Below are 18,088 nucleotides of genomic sequence, written 5' to 3'. Positions count from 1 at the left end.
GTGAAAGAGCTACAACCTAGATTTGATCCACCTTCTCGTAGGACCATTGCTAGAGATGTTTGGTCTCTCTTTCAAGAAGAAAAGGCAAAACTCAAGAGTGTCATATCTCAAAATTCACAAAGAGTTCTCTTACCACGGATACTTGAACTTCACTACAAAATGTGAATTATATGGCTCTCATAGCTCATTTTATAGATGATGGCTAGAATTTGCACAAAAGGATCCTAAACTTTTGTCAAATTACAAATCATAAGGATGATGCCATTGGGAGACTTGTAGAAAATTATTTTGAGTGATTGGGGCATAGAAAAAGTATTCACTATCACACTTGACAATGCAACCGCTAATGATGGTGCTATTAGGCATATGAAGAGGCAATTGGGTCAATGGGGCACTCTTTTTGTTGAATGTGGACTTTAAACATATGAGATGTTGTGCTCACATCACTAATTTGATTGTGTTTGATGGGTTGTGTGAGTTGAATGATTCAATCAAGAGTATTCGGAAAGTTTGTATGTATACAAGATCCTCACCATCTCGACTGGACAAGTTTAGGCACTGTTTGATGTTGTAAAAGATTGATAGTAAAGGTCTATTGCCTTTTGAGTGTAAAACAAGGTGGAATTCAACCTATGAGATGCTAGAGGCCGCCTTAAAATTGAAAAAAGGTTTTGAGAGGTTGGAAGAGGAGGACTCAAACTTTTCATCTTACTTTGAGGAAACCCTTGGACACCGTGAGGATGAAAGGCCAAAAAAGAAAGAAAAGAAGGCTTGAAACGCAAGGGAGTTTAAGAACAAAATTGAGTCCCCCAAGTGTAGTGGATTGGAAATATGCAAAGGTTTTTGTGAAGTTCTTAGGTTTTATGAGGCTACCTTAAAGCTTAGTGCTTATAAGACGGTAACTTCCCATGTAGCCTTCCATGAGATGTACTCTATTGTTGATCTCTTGAAGAAAATGATGACAAGTGATGATTCTTTAATGAAAAAGGTGGTCACTTCAATGAAATCCAAGTATGACAAGTATTGGGGTAATATTGGGGATATGAACCAACTCCTAATAATGGCTGTGGTTCTTAATCCCCGTTACAAAGTGGATTATGTCCACTTTAGATTTGGTGATTTGGAAGAGGATGCTTCCAAAGTTAATGCGATGATAAGTGGGGTAAAGGATCTTGTAATGAAGTTGTACGAGGCGTACACGAAAGAAGATCCAGCTGTTGCCCAAGCTTATGTGAAGGCTAATTTTGAAGGTGTGGGGGAAACAAATATTGTTGACAATGATGAAAGGCTTGAAAAATTTATGAGATCAAGAAAAGAGAAACATGTGGTCAAATTGGGAATGAAGTTGATAAATATTTGGAGCCTCCTGAGAATCCTAAAAATGCTGGGTTTAATTTGCTGGATTGGAGGAAAGAAAACCATCCAAGGTTTCCTGTTCTATCTAAGGTTGCAAAGGATATCTTTGTTGTCCCTGTGTCAAGTGTTCCATCAGAGGCTGCCTTTAGTATTGGGAAAAGAGTTGTGGATCCTTTTCAGGCTTCTTTGACTCCAAAAACAGTGGAGACCCTTATTTGCTCCAATGATTGGCTAAGGGCCGCTGGCTTTAACTTCAACAAAGAACCGACTGAAGATGAATTGGAATTTTATATTACTTTGGAGAAAATGGAGAAAGGTAAGGGCTGCTTTCTTGCTTTGTATTGTTTTTTTTCTTCATATATTTAGTTTTGCTTTAACTTTGTTTATATTAATTTATGTTTTTCAATGTGGTAGAAATGGAAACATTGCAAATGGTTGGAAAAGAAAACATATGTACCAATCGTTCTGTCTCTACCTTAAATTGAAGACTTTGAGTCCTGTAGTAGCAGCAACAGCAGTCAAGAAGAAGGACCATTAATATGTTCCATTACATTTCTTGGTGATATTTTGTTTTTGTAATGTTACTTCAGCAACAACAGTCAAGAAGAAGGACCATTAATATGTTCCATTACATTTCTTGGTGATATTTTGTTTTTGTAATGTAATGGAACATATTAAACTACCCTTTGTTTTGTTTGTTAAATTAGGGTTGACTGCTCATGTTTTTGCCTTTAATTTGTAATTGCCATAGTGGATGTGAACTAGATGAATGGCCAAATTAATGGCATGAATATTGCATGAAGATATTGCTGCTTTGTAATGGGATTGAACCTTTGATTTGATGATGGATATTTAGGAGGATGAATGGATGCCCAACCTTTTGCTATGTATGAGATAGATGGAATGTGCTTAAATATGATTTCTAGCTGCTCAGGTTTGAGTTGAATATCATGTTTTATGTTGAAAGAAATGGGCATAATTTGAAGTCAACAAAACTGCCCATTTACCCCAAACCAAACCGAACCGAACCATAAAGTCCGGTTACCCGAAGTGTTCAGTTTTTCACTTATGTGGTTCAAGTTCGGGTTGGAAAAAGAGCACACTGAAAGCTTCGATTCGGTGTTCGGGTTGGATCCAAAACCGAACCAACCCAACCCGAGCCCAGGCCTAGTGCCCACGAACCCCAGTGAATTAAGAAAACATCTAAACAGAAGTTTTGAAATAAATGTACACATGTTAAATCCTCGAAGTTGAAATAGATATGTTGATAACTTTAAAATCTCAAATAGGAAGTTTTTGAGTGTATATGGCACATCTCAAAAATCTGGACACGTACTTTGAGGATTTCGAAAATATAACACCTATGTCCCAAGTGTTATACTCCCAAAATATATTATGCTCTTTTTATTTAGTTAAAACGGATTGGATCAGAGTTTTCATGGCAGCAAAAAAACAAAAAAAACTCTATACATAATTTTAATTCGAAAAGTAACAAGTGGTAATGGAATAGTACCAATAACCTCAAAGGTTATTTTACAAACCAGAAAGTAATCTTCACTCCGCGATATTCAAAGGGTTGTGATTTACACCAGAAGCTGCACTAACTCGTAATATTTTGAGTTTTTCCTTGTGTTTGTCATTTATGTTTTTTTTTTATTAATGTTTTTATTTTTGTTTATATGTTTTTTATTTTTGTTTTTGTAGTTATTTATGTTACTGTAATACATTCAGCCTTTTTGTTTTATGTGCACATTTTCCGTGAAGGTTACTCAATATATATATATATATATTTATAAAATATACAGAGAGTTTCTATTGAGGGATCCCTCAAATTAGCTTATTTGAGGGACACCCTTGTAGGGCCCACTCCGTATTGTATTTCACTAATCCAAACCGTCTATGTTTTAGATAATCATTCAAAGATCATCTCTAGAAAAAATCACTTGAATCCGATATCGTTTGACCATTCAATTGTGTTATAGAAATTTTAGTACTTTCTTAAAGTCCATTTTCATTGATTTTGTAGGATATAATTGGATGTCGAAACGGTTTCCGATTTGTCTAATTTTTTTGTAAGGATGATCTATGAATGTAGACTTAAAAAATATGGTATGGATCGTTGGAAAAAAAATTGCAGGGTACCCTAAAAGGTGTCCCTCAATAGAAGGAGACTATATATATATATACAATTATTCTCTTATCCGGATGTCCGCACGTTATTATCGTGCGGATCCTATTGTAAACAGGGAGGAAAACAGAGAGGGGTAGTACAAAATACACGGCGTCCGTAAGATAATAACGTCCGAATGTCCGCATAAGATATATATATATATATATATATCGATACAAGACACATAACCAAATAAATAATTTGGGTATAATTTTGGTTATGTGTTATCAAAATAATAACACAGTTCAATTATTTGTTTATAATGTTTAATATAAACCTGTAATATGAGTTATCACAAGTTTGATATTATTTTCCTCTTGGTTTCTCTATTATTCCCTCTGTTATTTTCTTTGTGTTCAATGTCTATAGGAAAAAGTGAAAATTTGTGTATGTATTTATCTTGTGTTTATGAATCTTTTCATTGTGTAAATCTGTCTATAGGCTTGAAAATACAAAGTATAGAAGGAAGTTCTCAAACTCCTACCATTAACACATCTCTCACCAACCCAAATGAAAGTCTTAGTCCTATATGTACCATTGCTACCACTGAGCCATTAGTTTAAGGGGGAACATCTACACAAGACACAAGACACAAAACCAAATAAATAATTTGGGTATAATTTTTTATTTTTATTGGATATAAGTGATATTAGGAGTGGGAGAATTTGAACATAGGACCTCGGGTGCATAAGTTTACAGTTCTTAACCTCTTGAACTACAATCCGTTTGCAATTTGGATAGAACTAATTATACGTTGAAAAAAACATAGAATTTGGATAAAACTTTAAATTTCATATGAAGTTTGCCCAAAAATATACAACTATCTGCCTCACTATCACAATCACTAACTAGACTATTAATTGTAAATTAAGACCCTTTTAACTGGGCTATACCAAATTTACAAGTTCCTTTCCTATGTCCTTTAAACCTATAGGTTAAAAGCATTTACATTGGTGTTCAAACTTTTTAGATGCATTATCTTCAACTCTCGCATCTCCAACCACAAAAATTAGAAAAGGAAAATAATATGAAATTAAAAAGTAAGTGAGAGACAAAGAGATATTTTTAAAGTTGGCAAAAGCTAAGGGACTTCCCAACCCAAGCATGCACCTCACTCTTTCTATCGTACTCAATTATTTAGCCCTTTGGGGTGGAAGCAGACGTTTCCTCGTCTTGCAGCTGTTTCCATCTCCTACCCCACTTTCCTTTCATTTTTTTTAATTTCACATCTCTCTATCTCTCACTATTTATCATCCATTTAAAAAAAAAAAAGAAATTTCCATAGTTTCACATCAAACGTGCCTGCATCAATGACTTGATGCTGGAATTTTCTTGTTTTTATCCGTGAAACAAAAGAACCTAACCAAATACACTGCATGAAAGATAAATAAGAGACTAATGAAATTTTTTCAACTTGTTTATTTTAATTCCATAAAAAGAATATGAACCTAAATATATAGTTGTATGCATTATTTATGCACTCTATTTGGGTGAGAATAATGATTAAATTATATAGAAAAAGGAAAAAGAAAATGAGGGGTATCTTATGTGGTGAAGCTTTATGAAAGCCCCATCTGTCTTTTATTTATTTATTATCATTTTCAGCAAGAGAGAGAATTGCAGGAGATGGTGGTTTGAGTCTGACAAGAGCTAGCAACTCCAAACGAAAGCCTAAAGAGATTTTGTTATGTAAATAGCTCCGATGACGATAGTGGACTGTTAGATCCACTGACATGTACTTCTCAGATGAAAATCCATCAGTCCATCCACTCGTGTCTGTTTCAACTTTCAACCATAATTGGATGGTACAAAACTCGAACTCCCTGTTCTCTGCAAAAGGCCTTTGATGGGTTCCATATATATAATTTCCATTTTTTCAATTTTTTTCAGTCTTTTTTATAATATTACTTTAAATTTGTTATGATCTTTGATGCGCTTTGTGTCACTAGCTACTACTTTCATCATCATCTAGCTATGGAATCCTTGAAAGTCTTCTCTCTCTCTCTCTCTCTCTCTCTCTCTAAATTTTACATATAGTTCGTGGTGAACTTCACCCCTCCTTTTCTCAGAAGTTTTCTGGGTCTAAATAAAACGACTCTCACTATTTTAGGCAGATATAATTTGAGGTTTCTGATTCATGGGTTTTCTTGGCTTGTTTGAGATCTGCAGATTCTTGTTGCTTTTTTCTCCAGGATCTTGCTTGTTCAACAATTTGCAAAGGACCACTGATCAACCGATATATATTGCTACCGGCTGGATCTTGCATATTAATTAGGTCTTGATGTTATATATGTCCGTACAAAGGAGAGCTTGAAGTACTTACTCCATGGCAACGTTCTTTCACCATGGAAGCTCTGAAATCCAAGCCCCAACTGATCATGCTCTCCAGACACTTTATCTAATGAACCCCAATTACGTGCCATCCTTCTCTGACAGTGGCCAGCAAAACCCTACACCTCCTAGCATGCTTCTTTTCAATCACACTCCGCCTCCAACAACCCACCACTTAGTCGGCATCCCGCTTCACTCGGCCGCCGTTGGATCAAACAATTCAGACGATCACAGCCCTCCATCCTTGCAGCACCAAACTGATCCATCTCGGGTTCACTACAACTTGTGGGGCCCAATGGGTGGCCAAACCCCCATCGGAGTCTCCGCGGTGTCCCCCACAAGTGCAACTACTCAACAAGGTTTGTCTCTCAGCCTCTCAACTCATCAGCAGCCAGGTTATAATAGTAACTACAGGCCATCATCATTTCCTGCCGAGCGTGATGTCCCGGCCAAGGGGACTTCTCTGTCGTCGGTGTCGGCCATATCACATGGATTTTCAGGTGTGCTTTTGGGGTCCAAGTACTTGAAGGCTGCACAAGAGCTACTGGATGAGGTTGTTCATGTTGGAAAGGGAAGCAACGCCGCCGAATTGGACGGTGGGATTAAAGATAAGATGAAACTGAGTCGAGAAACAACGGCTGGGATTGGAGCTAGTTCGAGTGGTGGTGCTAAGCAAGGAGCTGAGCTTAACACAGCACAGAGGCAGGAGCTCCAGATGAAGAAAGCAAAACTTGTCAGCATGCTTGATGAGGTATTATTAAATTCTATGTTCATTCTTTTATTAAATTTTTCGCTATTTTTGTGTTTTGATTGGTCATATTGATTCTGTAAAGTTTCATTTGTTATGCACGATTGTTTTTGATGTCTTATGCAATTTATCCAAAGATGTAATTCAACCACACTTCCAGTGAATGATTGAATAAGAAAAAACACACCTGGCACTTAGACAAGAGTTGGGCAGAATTGCCATAAGTCGGGCCTATAATTATTAGCTCTAGTTCCGCTGGTGGGTCCAATACGTAAATGTAACCACCTTTGTCAAAGGAATCTAATTTACTAATTTGTGTTTGGCTTATGATTATTACACCACGTTTAAGAAAAGAAAAGGTTTAAGATGTTAATTAAGTCGATTCAAGAAAGATGAAGAAATTATTGTGTGTGACGATAATATGACGTGGATGAGAATTGAAAAGTAGCCACTTGGTGGACTATAATACTCATAAGTTTGATAGGGGAGGAAAAAGAAAAGGAGAAAAGGAAAACGAAAGTTGGAGCTTAATTGCAGTGGGTGGGTATCTGGGACCATTGTGTCTGTTTCATATAGTTACCAAACTTTCCTGCTGACCCCTTCATTAATTAATGTATATATATATTTTCTATAATACAAACATATGTAATAAAAAATTAGTACGACAGAAATGAACTAAAGTGGGTCTTTTTCTTTGTCACCTTTTCGTACATTTGGTTTGTTTGCAGTGAGTTTTGGTCTCAACAGGGTCCATTGGCCAAAACTGTCATGCAGCTCTGTAAATATGCTAATTTATTTATTTATCTGTCTTTTTTTTATGAAGGTGGAGCAACGATACAGACAGTACCACCAACAAATGCAGTTTGTGATCACTTCATTCGAACAAGCCGCAGGTTTTGGTTCAGCAAAATCGTACACTCATCTTGCCCTGCAGACAATCTCCAAGCAATTCCGGTGCCTCAAAGACGCAATATCAGCTCAAATCAAAGCCGGCAGCAAGACCTTGGGTGAGGAAGAATGCTTGGGTGCCAAGATCGAGGGTTCAAGACTCAAGTACATAGACAATCATGTAAGGCAACAGCGGGCATTGCAACAGTTGGGAATGGTCCAACATAATCCCTGGAGACCCCAGCGAGGATTGCCTGAACGAGCTGTTTCCGTTCTTCGAGCCTGGCTCTTCGAGCACTTCCTTCACCCGTAAGTACTTTTTGAATTAATTCGATGCTTCAGTCGTGCTAAAAACCCTAACAAATTTCCAGTTCGGTCTAGTATTAAATTCTAGTACAGTTTATAGGACGTATCAAACTAACAAATTTCTAATTGGGTTTGTAGCTATCCCAAGGACTCAGACAAAGTAATGCTGGCAAAACAGACTGGGCTTACAAGGAGTCAGGTAGGTATTTACAAGGTTGTCATTAAAGTTTTGCAACGTTTAAGGCCATAGACTGATTAAAGTTACAAAGCAGGTCTCTAACTGGTTCATTAATGCCCGAGTTCGTCTTTGGAAGCCAATGGTTGAAGAGATGTACGTGGAGGAGACAAAGGAACAAGAGAAAAATGGTTCCAGGAACAATGCAAATTACAAGGAGTCAGGTTCAACAACTCCACGAGAGAGTGCTTCCACTAGAATTGATGATCAAATATTCCGGTCGACGCATGAAAACTTTAGCAACCAGCATCCTTCTCCAAACGAGAAGTCGAATAATTCTTCATTGTCAGCGTCTCCCATGGCAGGGTCTCTTCAATCACAATCAGGATTTAACCTTGTGGGAATGTCCAACATGCAAGGAAGTACCAAGAAACGAAAGAGTTCTGAAATAGAAAATTCTCCAAGTAGCATTCTTTCCATGGACGCCGACATGAAAGCTAACGAAACAAATAGAGAAATCACTACAGATCATGCCAATGGTTTTGGCACATACCCCATTCCGGAGATAGGAAGGTTTGATATGAATCCGGAGCATTTGGCACAAAGATTTCATGGAAATGGTGTATCCCTCACTCTAGGCCTTCCTCACCGTGAAAACATCTCTCTCTCAGGAACACAACAAAGCTTTCTCTCCAACCATGGCCAGATTAATATTCATGATCAGCTGGGAAGGAGATTTAACACAGGAGGAGAAGCTGATTTTGGTGCAATCAACCATCCACAACCTTCACATTCCGGCATCGGTTATGAGGACATGGACATGCGAAGCAGAAAAAGGTTCGCTGCTCAATTGTTGCCAGATTTTGTGGCCTGAGGGGAATATTGTGCACGCATTTTGTTGCCAATGTTTCTCCAATATCACATTGCCACTGTATAGAAGGAAATGATAAGAAATTAGTATAGAATATAACTGATCGTGAAAAACGACCTAGCTATAGATAGAAGTTATTACTTTGCTTGGATATATTAAAATAGGTTTGGGGATTGTAAAAGTTGATACCGTTAGATTCTAGGCAAGCTGAGACTTAAAAGATTCCGTACATATGCAAATTTAAATTTTTGTTTGTGCAATAATTGTAAGTTTTCAATTACTGTAGAAGGTGGTATAATATATGAAGCAGTACAATAATATGGTCTCTCTAGCATTTTCAATTTCCTGTTTATGTAGTCTTATTTTTTATATTTTTATATTTTGATTACAAGCGATAGTCTAAATTAAAGAAGGGGGATTTCTCACACACAACTAAGATGCCATGGGAGTTCGAACTTGAAAGGCAAAAGTTAATCCGGAACCTAGTTGAGCAGACAAAAGACTATGAAAGAGAACATACAAACGCTTAGGCCAAAATGGGTTAGTAATATAATCCACACCTTTTAGGTTGCATTAAGTGGAACGCTTTGTTGTTGTTTTGTTATTTCTTGATCTTTTCACCTGGTGCAGGCCTCCATTTGTACGTAGTGTTTGCCTAATGATTTCTTCAAGTCATACAATACACTATTTTAATATAAAAAAACGTTATCACTTTGTATTATTTATTCAAGATGAAGACAAAAAAAAAAAATCATACCTCATTATCATCGAAGCCCTGATCGTCCACCATGCCTTGAAGGAATTGAGTTCTTCCTTTCCCTAATATGCTTTTGGCTTAAACAATCTGTATTCTTCATATGTAGTGTGTCCTGTTTTCATTTCCTTTGAAGGCATCAATATGGAAAAGCTTCCCCGTGACGTTGCCCTCGACATATTTTCCAGGCTGCCAATCACTTCCCTAATGCAAATCAAGTGTGTGTGTCGATCTTGGCGTGCCTTAGGCAAAGACCCTCGGCTCCTTATAATGTACCAGGCCATAGCAAATAAGAGAAACCCATGTCTCATTCTTCACTGCGATTCTCCCATTCAGAACAATTTACATTTCGTTGAAAGCAGCCAAATTGGACATCATGAGCACTACACGAACAATGCGAGAAGGATCAATGCACAAATCCGATATGTTGCACCCGAGTTCCATGTTGTTGGTTCGTGTAACGGCCTTTTATGCATCTCCAACGCACTTTACTTCAACCCTCTTCTGGTTTTCAATCCTTTAACCACAAATTATATTCGGCTGCCAAACACAACCCAATACCCCAAACAACAAGAAGTAGCCTTTGGATTTGGTTTCCACCCCACCACAATGGAGTACAAGATTGTTTGGATATCATACTTAAACAACACCTACCAAAGTCACCAGCTGCCTCTACAGTCCCGTGTCCAAGTTTTAACTCTTGGCTTGAACGCTTGGAGAATTTCGGTCTCTCCTCGTTGCAAGCTTGAGCAAGGATCATCCGAGGCATTAGTCAACGGTAATCTTCACTGGGTGACAACGCGCCACAAACATCGACCCGGTCCTTGTTTGCGTATTGTTTGTTTTGATTTAGCTGAGGAAAAGTTTAGGGAGATTGAGAGTCCGGGATGTGGAAGTCTTAACATTTGCAATTTTCATCTTGTGGTCTTAGGAGGGTGTCTCTCTGCTGTTGTTTGTCATGATGATGGAAAAATTGATATATGGATGATGAAAGAGTATGGTTCAAAGGAGTCTTGGACCAAGGAATACGTAATTGGGGAGAGTTTGTTTAGAAGCTTAAGCGAAAGAAGAAATTCTCGTCCAAGCTCAAGAATATGGAAGAGGCCAACTCTAAGCAAAGGTAAAATACAGGTTTTATGCTCTCTGAGGAATGGAGAGATATTGTTAGAGTATGAGAATGGAGTCTTGGTTTCATATAACACAGAAAGCGAGGAGTTTCAACAACTTATGATTCATGGACTTCCCAAGTGGTTTTGTACAATTGTTCATTTTGAAACCCTTTATCCCGCAGATGTAATTCTTCAAATGCAGCTATAGGAACCAGTATTAAGGTTACGGTTTTCTTATTCAGTGATCAGATTATATAGCACTCTTAGCTTTTTTTTTTTTTTTTTTTTTTTCCAAGCACTCTTAGCTTTCAAATGATAGGCAGGTTTTTAATTTTTTAAATTTATTTTGGTAGTTCAAATGAATCAGTCATTTGATTTCTGTGATATTTCATGTTTCATTTACAATTATAGGGTTATTACCTTCGCAAATTACAATTCACTCCACCTACTTGCTTTCCCGTTTTGAAGGTTCATTTCAAGGTCCAAAACTGATATGATATACTTAAAAATAATAATAATAAGAATATGATATTCTACTTCTAAAATATAGGGTTTAGGACTAATCATATTCTGCCGTTTTGCTAGGTGAATAAAATGTGCTATTATTTTGAAAAATTCATGTAAGCCACAACCTAGATTACTTTAATTTATGCAACGGAAGCTATTTAAGAGATATTGAGCTTCTATTATATCTCCCAAACTCTAGCCGCTCTTTCCATTTGTGAGTCCTAAAGGAAAATTCCATAGAGGGGGGAGGAGGAAGAAGCGTCACTGCCCCTCCTCCCCCTCTTCTCCTCGTCTTTTCCTTTTAGGTTAGTGAATAAGTCCACTAGGGCGTTTTGAATAAAAAGCCTATTGTGGTGGTTTCTTCTAAGCTATGGTTAGATTGAAGTTCCCTATCACCCCTTTTAGTCTATGTTCTCAATCAAATCCTACTCCTAAAACCCGCTCCCTAACGCCGCTCATGTTCTTTAAATTTGATTCTACATCGTTTTTGATGGAGGTTGCTGCAAATCACCCAATTGTTCTTTGGCAAAGTTGTTGTTTTCGTTTATTTGTTCGCTCTTATGTGCAGGTAGGATTGCCAGAAATCATATTTTCCCTTTGTTACGGATGCGGTGGTGGGTGTGGCCGCGATGGCGCTTCTTCAGGTGTTGGTGGTAGGGTTCGTTTAGGCTTATGGGTTGATTTAAGGTTTTGGTTATGTTGGGTTTGTGGGCTTTGTTTGGGCTTATGACTAATAGTAGTGATGTGGGCTAGTAGTTTTAGTGCGGCTTTTGTTCACGTTAGTTTTGCTTTTAGTATGTTAGTTTGTTGCTTTATTGGGATTGATATTTTAGATGTCTTGTTGATGTCTTTGATTGTACCATTGAAGTTTATCTAATGAAGTTTCTATTTGATCAAAAAAAAAGAAAAAAAAAGAAGAAGAAGAGATATTGAGCTTAAAAATTATAAAATTCATCACAGACTAAGTATTGAATGTTCCATGACTCTCTACCACTACTCTTTAATGGAGAAGAGGAAAACTTTTACCTTTGAAGCATCACCTCTCAAGGTCTATCACCGTAAGGAGGGCCTTCTCCTTTCGGCTCTCAAGAAATAGCCCCATAAATGTGAGACCTCTAAGTTCAACACACCAAGAAAGTGATGGAAAAGATGAGTTATCCCTTGAAAGTATTTGATGCTACGGAAAGGCTAAAATGAGGAGGTTGAGTGAGAAGCTTATTTGAGGAGGTGAAATCTCACCATCAACAACCAAAAACAAAGTACGTGGGGGGGGGGGGGGGGGGGGTTGCATTGGGGGGTCCACACCCCTTTTGATGGTGAGATGGGCCTCCTCAAATAAGCTCCTCACTCAACCTCCTCATTATAGAAGCTCCCTTGATGCTAGTGAACTCACTTTCGAGGTGGCCGGCCTTGGATATGGCATGGGAGAGCTTGATGGTTCTCTCCCGCTTCACAAAAATAACACAAAAACCCTGAATGGATCTAAGGCTGACTTAGGTATTTATAGTTCCAAGAGAAATGATCCTGATCCCTTCTCTCTCCTAGAAAGGCTGGCCCCATGGTTCTCTTGTGCCTATTGGGTTTACGTGGTCATCCTTCTCATGCCTACTTAATGTCAAATGCCCAATAGGTCCAAGCCCAATGGACATTGAACTCGAATTTCTTCTTGAGGCCTGAACCTAACCATATTTGCATTCACTTAATTATTTACTCTATATTAAACTAATTAATTCATGCACATCATCACTATTTTCTTTTTCCATCCAACGACCTTATGAGTGTGCTTGATCGATTGTGAATTAATTCTCCATTTTATAAGGACCCAGTTACGATGTGTCCCTAGGGCTTCTAGAAATTGTGACTGTGTGTCTAACAACATGTCACGATTACCCAAGCCAATATAGAAGAAGGTTGAGAACCTATTAAGTTGGAATTACAATGTTATACAATCCTTCTCTTACTCAATGCTCTTGATCACACTATAAAGGCACAAAATTCATATCAAGCTCCAAATGTGAATCCTGAGCTTATATGACTAATAAGAGCACAATCAGAATCTCTATTCTTAATCATGTTCAATACTTTGGCCAAAGACTACAGAGTCATATCGTCAAAGCATTCTCGTTCTTTATTGAAGTTAGAGATCCCTTGATGTACACTCACATGTGCCTCTATGAATTGATCATGAACCCTAAGTACACCTTAGATTCATGCCCTAGAGAGAACACGGCTATTTAGTGTGATCAAAGGTCTACAATGCTTCCACAAGACAACTATTGTGCCTCATGCTAAGGACTAATTTACATTATATCTCCAAACCAATCTTGTGTCATATCCCAAATCCACTGGTGCACATATAACTACAGTCAATGAAGTCTAGTAGGCCAACCAACTAACTTTTTAGTCTAGCGGTTCTTCTCTTCCTAATATTATAAGAAGTTTCAAGTTTGATCCACCATCCATTGTTAAAAAGAAAAAAAGTTCACATGGTTAGGCCAGATGATGTATATGCAAATAATAATAAAAAGAAATGTCCTTTTATTGTGACTTGCCCCCGCAAACATTACCACAAAACTAACTAGAATATGGTTATCCACATTTTTTGCTTAAGTTGTAAGCCCCCATCACATGGGGTATTTGATAATATGATCCCATATCGTAAAAGTTAAGTTCTACATTCCAATTCTCACCTTAATTGTCTTTATTCTAGTTACCCACAAAAGAATATCGAAGTCAAACCCATCCAAACCTCCGCTACTTTCTAGTGCGATTAGAGATAAGTTTTAAGTGGTCCCCTAATGGGCTTCAAAATCCATATATGAAAACTTATTTTAGTTTAGTATGGAAGAGATTCTTTATGGTATTTGACTATTTTGCCTAGGGTGGCTATTGCTGCCCATCATGACCCTCTTTTGTCGAACTCTCACTTTGTATGACCATATAAGTTGACCAAACCAAAAATCTTGAAATACTAGAAGTTTGTGAAACCTTATATTTCAAAAATCATTTGAACATATACAGGGAAATATAATCAACATTATAGCAACAGAAGCTTGAAATCAAAACCAAGAGTTCAAAAACCAATCTTTTCCCCTCATCTTTTAAGCCTAAAGGATTGAAGTTCTAATCACTACTAAAGATAGAAGAAACTGCTTTACCTTTGAAGCACTACCTTGAGAAAAGGTCAAGGTTGATCACCCATAAAGGGCCTTCACCAAATGATTCCCTAAAAAGAGCCACCCCAATGTATGGCTTTTAATTTCATACACACCAAAAGAAGAGAGAAATAAGAAGGAGATGAGAACCTAGGAGGTCGGGATGCTCGTGAAGGAAACATATATATAAATTAAATTCATTGAATCTTAGGCTACAACATGCAAGAGAGGCTGAAGTGAAACTTTAAGTCATCTTGAGCCTAATACTATCCAATTTTCCCAAGTATCTTTCAACATCTAATCTTATTTATGCCCAACATATCAAAATCTTAGAGAACAGATGAGACTTTCTTACCCTTGAAGCATTCTTGGATGGTCTCCAAGTTTTCACCTTTGGAAATGCCTTATTCCTTGCTTAGTTTCCATAGATTCCTCACAAAGATACCAAAGTAGATATCCTCTAACTCATACACACCAAATTTAGAGAAGACGTGAAGAAGATAACCAAGAAGAGATGAGGTTCTCTCCCTCTCCTCTAGGACCGGTTTTAGCAATTAGTGGTGAGAGATAATCTCTCCTCTCACTCAACATCACACCCAAACTTAGGAGGCTCAAACCCTAGAGAGAAATGGTCTAGTGTGCCTTATATAGCCAGCATATGGCTGAGAAATAGTCATTTGTTCCTCTTGTTACATTTATCGATGTGCAATCTGTAGGTTCCAATTAGCAAGGCAATGGGTACGTTCGATTCCTTCGAAACATGTCTGAATTAAATCCTATCATTTAATTCTCCCTATTGGCGATGGCTAATTACAATTAGACCTTACAAGGCATTCACAAGCTATGAGTGACACCTAGAAGTATGTCATGGCTACCCAAGCTAAGTAGAAATGTGAAGAACCTATTCAAGTTGAATTGTCATGCAATTGAGTCCTTCTCTAGTACAGTACTCCTAATTCATATTATCAGGATATGGATACTTTTGTTAGAACTTTAATATGAATTTTCCACTTATATGATCACATTGGTTATGTCTAGAAACTTCCTTTCTATATCCACTACTCTGCCAAGATTTCCTTAATCATATCTTTGGAGCATTCATCCTCCTTACTGAGAGCAGAGATCCCTTGTTATACATTCACTTGGCTCTAAGAGCTTATCGAGAATCCTGAAGACCACCTTTTGAATCATATTTGTCGACACGACCATATAGTGATTTCAAAGGAAAACGACTTGCCCACAAGACAACTTTGATGTCTTAGGTCTGAGGACTAGTTTGCACTATTGCAACTTATGAGTTCTAGTTTGACATATGAGTAAGGCCCCAATCCCAGAACTTGTGGTTTGATCGTGTTCAGTGTACTTATCTCTATAAGCACTTACACACTTATCTCAGTATCTCTACACACAATGACTTGAGACTAGTAATTCTCCCAATCAAGTGGATATAGTGTGTTTGTGCTCAAAACTAGGTGACCAGTAATGGGTCCAAACTTAAGGATGAGGTCTGATCTAATCTACCTTTGATAAGCACTTCCCTTCAGCATGCTGAGGGTTATCTGCAAAGATAGAGAGGAAAGAAAAGTAGGTAAGACCTAAGGCACCAGTGTAGTACTGGTTGAAGGCCCTCCGATGCTAAAGTTAACTGAAGGAAAAATGAGTTAGTTATTGACAAAGCAAGGGCATAAGTGTCGAATGGCTATTACCTTGTACCCTGGGGGTAAGGGGCTCTATTTATAGAGGTTTTGGGGTGTCCTCTTGGTGTAAACTTTTGATGTGGGACTCGTGGGGGTAGCCTAGGAGATTGCCACGTGTCCTAATATACCAGTGAGGGACTCAAGAGATTCCTACAAGATACCTTTTGGGAGGTCGAATTGGCAGGGGGTGTCGAGGGCACCTGCTGACCCTCTATTTGCAAGCATGCGAGACTAGGTTGGCTAGTCTGCATGGGCCCTGCCTGGTGTCAGGTCTTTTCCATGTGTCATGGCATGAGAGGTCAGTCAGATGTAGTGCAAACATACTGTGTACCAATCTTTGCAGATGATCAATGCCTAATTGATAATATTTTGGCAGGGAACGTTTAGGAAATGATGTGGGAGTATGAGAGGTCTCCTTATATCCAACCTCATTGCATAACTCTCATACTATTTCATATTCCAAGGACTGTTGTTTTACTGTTATGATTATAAACCAAATATTATAGTTGAAAACAACAATTTTGCCCATAGGTGATGGTGAAATATCTAGAAAGCAACATCACATGTCTGGATTTAGGGAATATTTTCAACAGCTAGTGCCAATCCCTTTTAGGTGGCCGGCCAAGGCTAGAGGATGAGAGGGCTGAAAGAAGATGTTACATGATGGAAGCTAAAAATTGAATCTTTGAGCTTTAACAAAACTAACTCCAAGTATCTTAAAGCTTGGTTTAGATTGTTCCATCCTAAACACTCTAGACTAAGAGAAGAAAAGAGTAGAGACTTTACCCTTGAAGCACTACTCAAGATTGACATTCTGGATTTGATCACCTTGTAGGAAAAATGCATTCTTTTGGGTTCACCAAGAATCACCAAGAGAGGTGACTTGTAATTTCTCAACACCAAGGAAAGGAGGAAGATTCGATGCAACCTAGGGAGGAGAGGATACTAGTGCTTACTCCCTAGGTTGGTCGGTTTTGCTAGGTGGGAAGAGCTTGATGGTGTACTCACTCCTCTCTTGAAACCACCTTAAGAGGAATAATTAATTTATATAGACACACAAGGAGGAGACCAAAGTATCCCCTTCGTAAAACCAGCCATATAGGTTCATTGGGCCTCTTGGGCTCATGTAGTCATCCGATTGGCCAAATGACTTGACTAGCCCAATGGGTCCAAGGCCAATGGGCCATGAACCGGATTTTATAGTTTATGCCCAAACTACCCTATTCATGCATTCTCTTAATTAATTTAATCTCTATTAAATTAGTAAGTCTATGCACGTCATATTTATTCCGTATTATTCAACATTATTGGTGTGCGATCCATTAGGTTATAATCAGCAAGGTAGTGGGCGATCCAAAATGTAAGGAATAGGTTATGGTGTCCCCACTCCTTCTATATATTCCTTTATTAGGAATAGGTTATGGTGTGTCCTCAAGGCTTCCACAAACCGTGAGTGATGTTTAGCAACATGTCACGGTTCCCCAAGCCAATATAGAATAATGTTGTGAACCTATTTAGTTGGAATTGTCGTGCAGTATGATCCTTCTCCAATTCAATGTTCTCGATCATACTATTATGACACAGAATTCATGTCAAGACCTTAGTGTGATATGTAGGCTCATATAACTTATTACAGCATGATCAGGATCTACAAAATCAATCGACTCATTGCTTTGGCCAAAGACTTCCAAGTCATATCTTCAGAGCATTCTCCTTTTTTACTGAAGGTAGAGATCCCTTATTGTACTCTCACCTGTCTCCATGCATTGATCGTGAATCCTAACCATGGGGTTATGCCCAAAGGGAATACAACGCTTCAACATGGCCAAAGGCACACGATGCTTCCATGAGATAACTTGTGGTGTCTTAGGTCAAGGACTAGTCTACACTATTTCAACTCGAGAGTTCTTGATTGACATGTATATAAAACTTCCATTCAAGTTCTCTTCATTGATCACGTTCATTGAATTCATTCTTGATTGAACACCCACAAACTTATCTTAGTGTCTACACGAATGACT

General features: G+C 38.0%; 2 protein-coding genes and 1 pseudogene across 3 annotated transcripts; all 3 read left to right on the top strand.

Moving 5' to 3' along the window:
• The first annotated feature begins 925 nt into the window (after positions 1–925).
• Positions 926–1,841, top strand: LOC148293923 (zinc finger BED domain-containing protein DAYSLEEPER-like). Its single transcript, XM_088254653.1, has 3 exons — positions 926–1,250; positions 1,346–1,672; positions 1,771–1,841. The coding sequence occupies exons 1-3, from the start codon at positions 926–928 to the stop codon at positions 1,839–1,841; spliced, it is 723 nt and encodes a 240-aa protein (XP_088110779.1).
• Positions 1,842–5,043: 3,202 nt separating this feature from the next.
• Positions 5,044–9,186, top strand: LOC110760022 (BEL1-like homeodomain protein 1). 2 transcript variants are annotated; one of them, XM_021962196.2, is made up of 5 exons: positions 5,044–5,331; positions 5,719–6,608; positions 7,429–7,802; positions 7,938–7,998; positions 8,072–9,186. In XM_021962196.2, the coding sequence occupies exons 2-5, from the start codon at positions 5,853–5,855 to the stop codon at positions 8,846–8,848; spliced, it is 1,968 nt and encodes a 655-aa protein (XP_021817888.1). In that variant the 5' UTR covers positions 5,044–5,331; positions 5,719–5,852; the 3' UTR covers positions 8,849–9,186. The 2 variants fall into 2 exon arrangements, with proteins under 2 accessions (XP_021817888.1, XP_021817887.1); XM_021962195.2 differs by having other exon boundaries at positions 5,696–6,608.
• Positions 9,187–9,685: 499 nt separating this feature from the next.
• On the top strand, positions 9,686–10,945 carry LOC110760031 (F-box protein At3g07870 pseudogene; annotated as a pseudogene).
• The last annotated feature ends 7,143 nt before the right edge of the window (positions 10,946–18,088 follow it).

This window comes from Prunus avium, chromosome 6 (genome assembly GCF_965620075.1).
Source record: "Prunus avium chromosome 6, drPruAviu1.hap1.1, whole genome shotgun sequence".
Lineage (NCBI taxonomy): Eukaryota > Viridiplantae > Streptophyta > Magnoliopsida > Rosales > Rosaceae > Prunus > Prunus avium.
Note: the sequence above shows the minus strand (reverse complement) of the source record. Positions and strands in the feature narration are given on the sequence as shown.

Bases quoted from the DNA above. Each gene is read 5' to 3' on its own strand.
- LOC148293923 (XM_088254653.1), top strand. From the start codon at position 926: ATGTACTCTATTGTTGATCTCTTGAAGAAAATGATGACAAGTGATGAT. The intron at 1,251-1,345 runs GTGTGGGGGAAA...TTGGGAATGAAG, and splicing joins TGTGAAGGCTAATTTTGAAG to TTGATAAATATTTGGAGCCT. The intron at 1,673-1,770 runs GTAAGGGCTGCT...TCAATGTGGTAG, and splicing joins TTTGGAGAAAATGGAGAAAG to AAATGGAAACATTGCAAATG.
- LOC110760022 (XM_021962196.2), top strand. From the start codon at position 5,853: ATGGCAACGTTCTTTCACCATGGAAGCTCTGAAATCCAAGCCCCAACT. The intron at 6,609-7,428 runs GTATTATTAAAT...TTTTTTATGAAG, and splicing joins TTGTCAGCATGCTTGATGAG to GTGGAGCAACGATACAGACA. The intron at 7,803-7,937 runs GTAAGTACTTTT...TTGGGTTTGTAG, and splicing joins TTCGAGCACTTCCTTCACCC to CTATCCCAAGGACTCAGACA.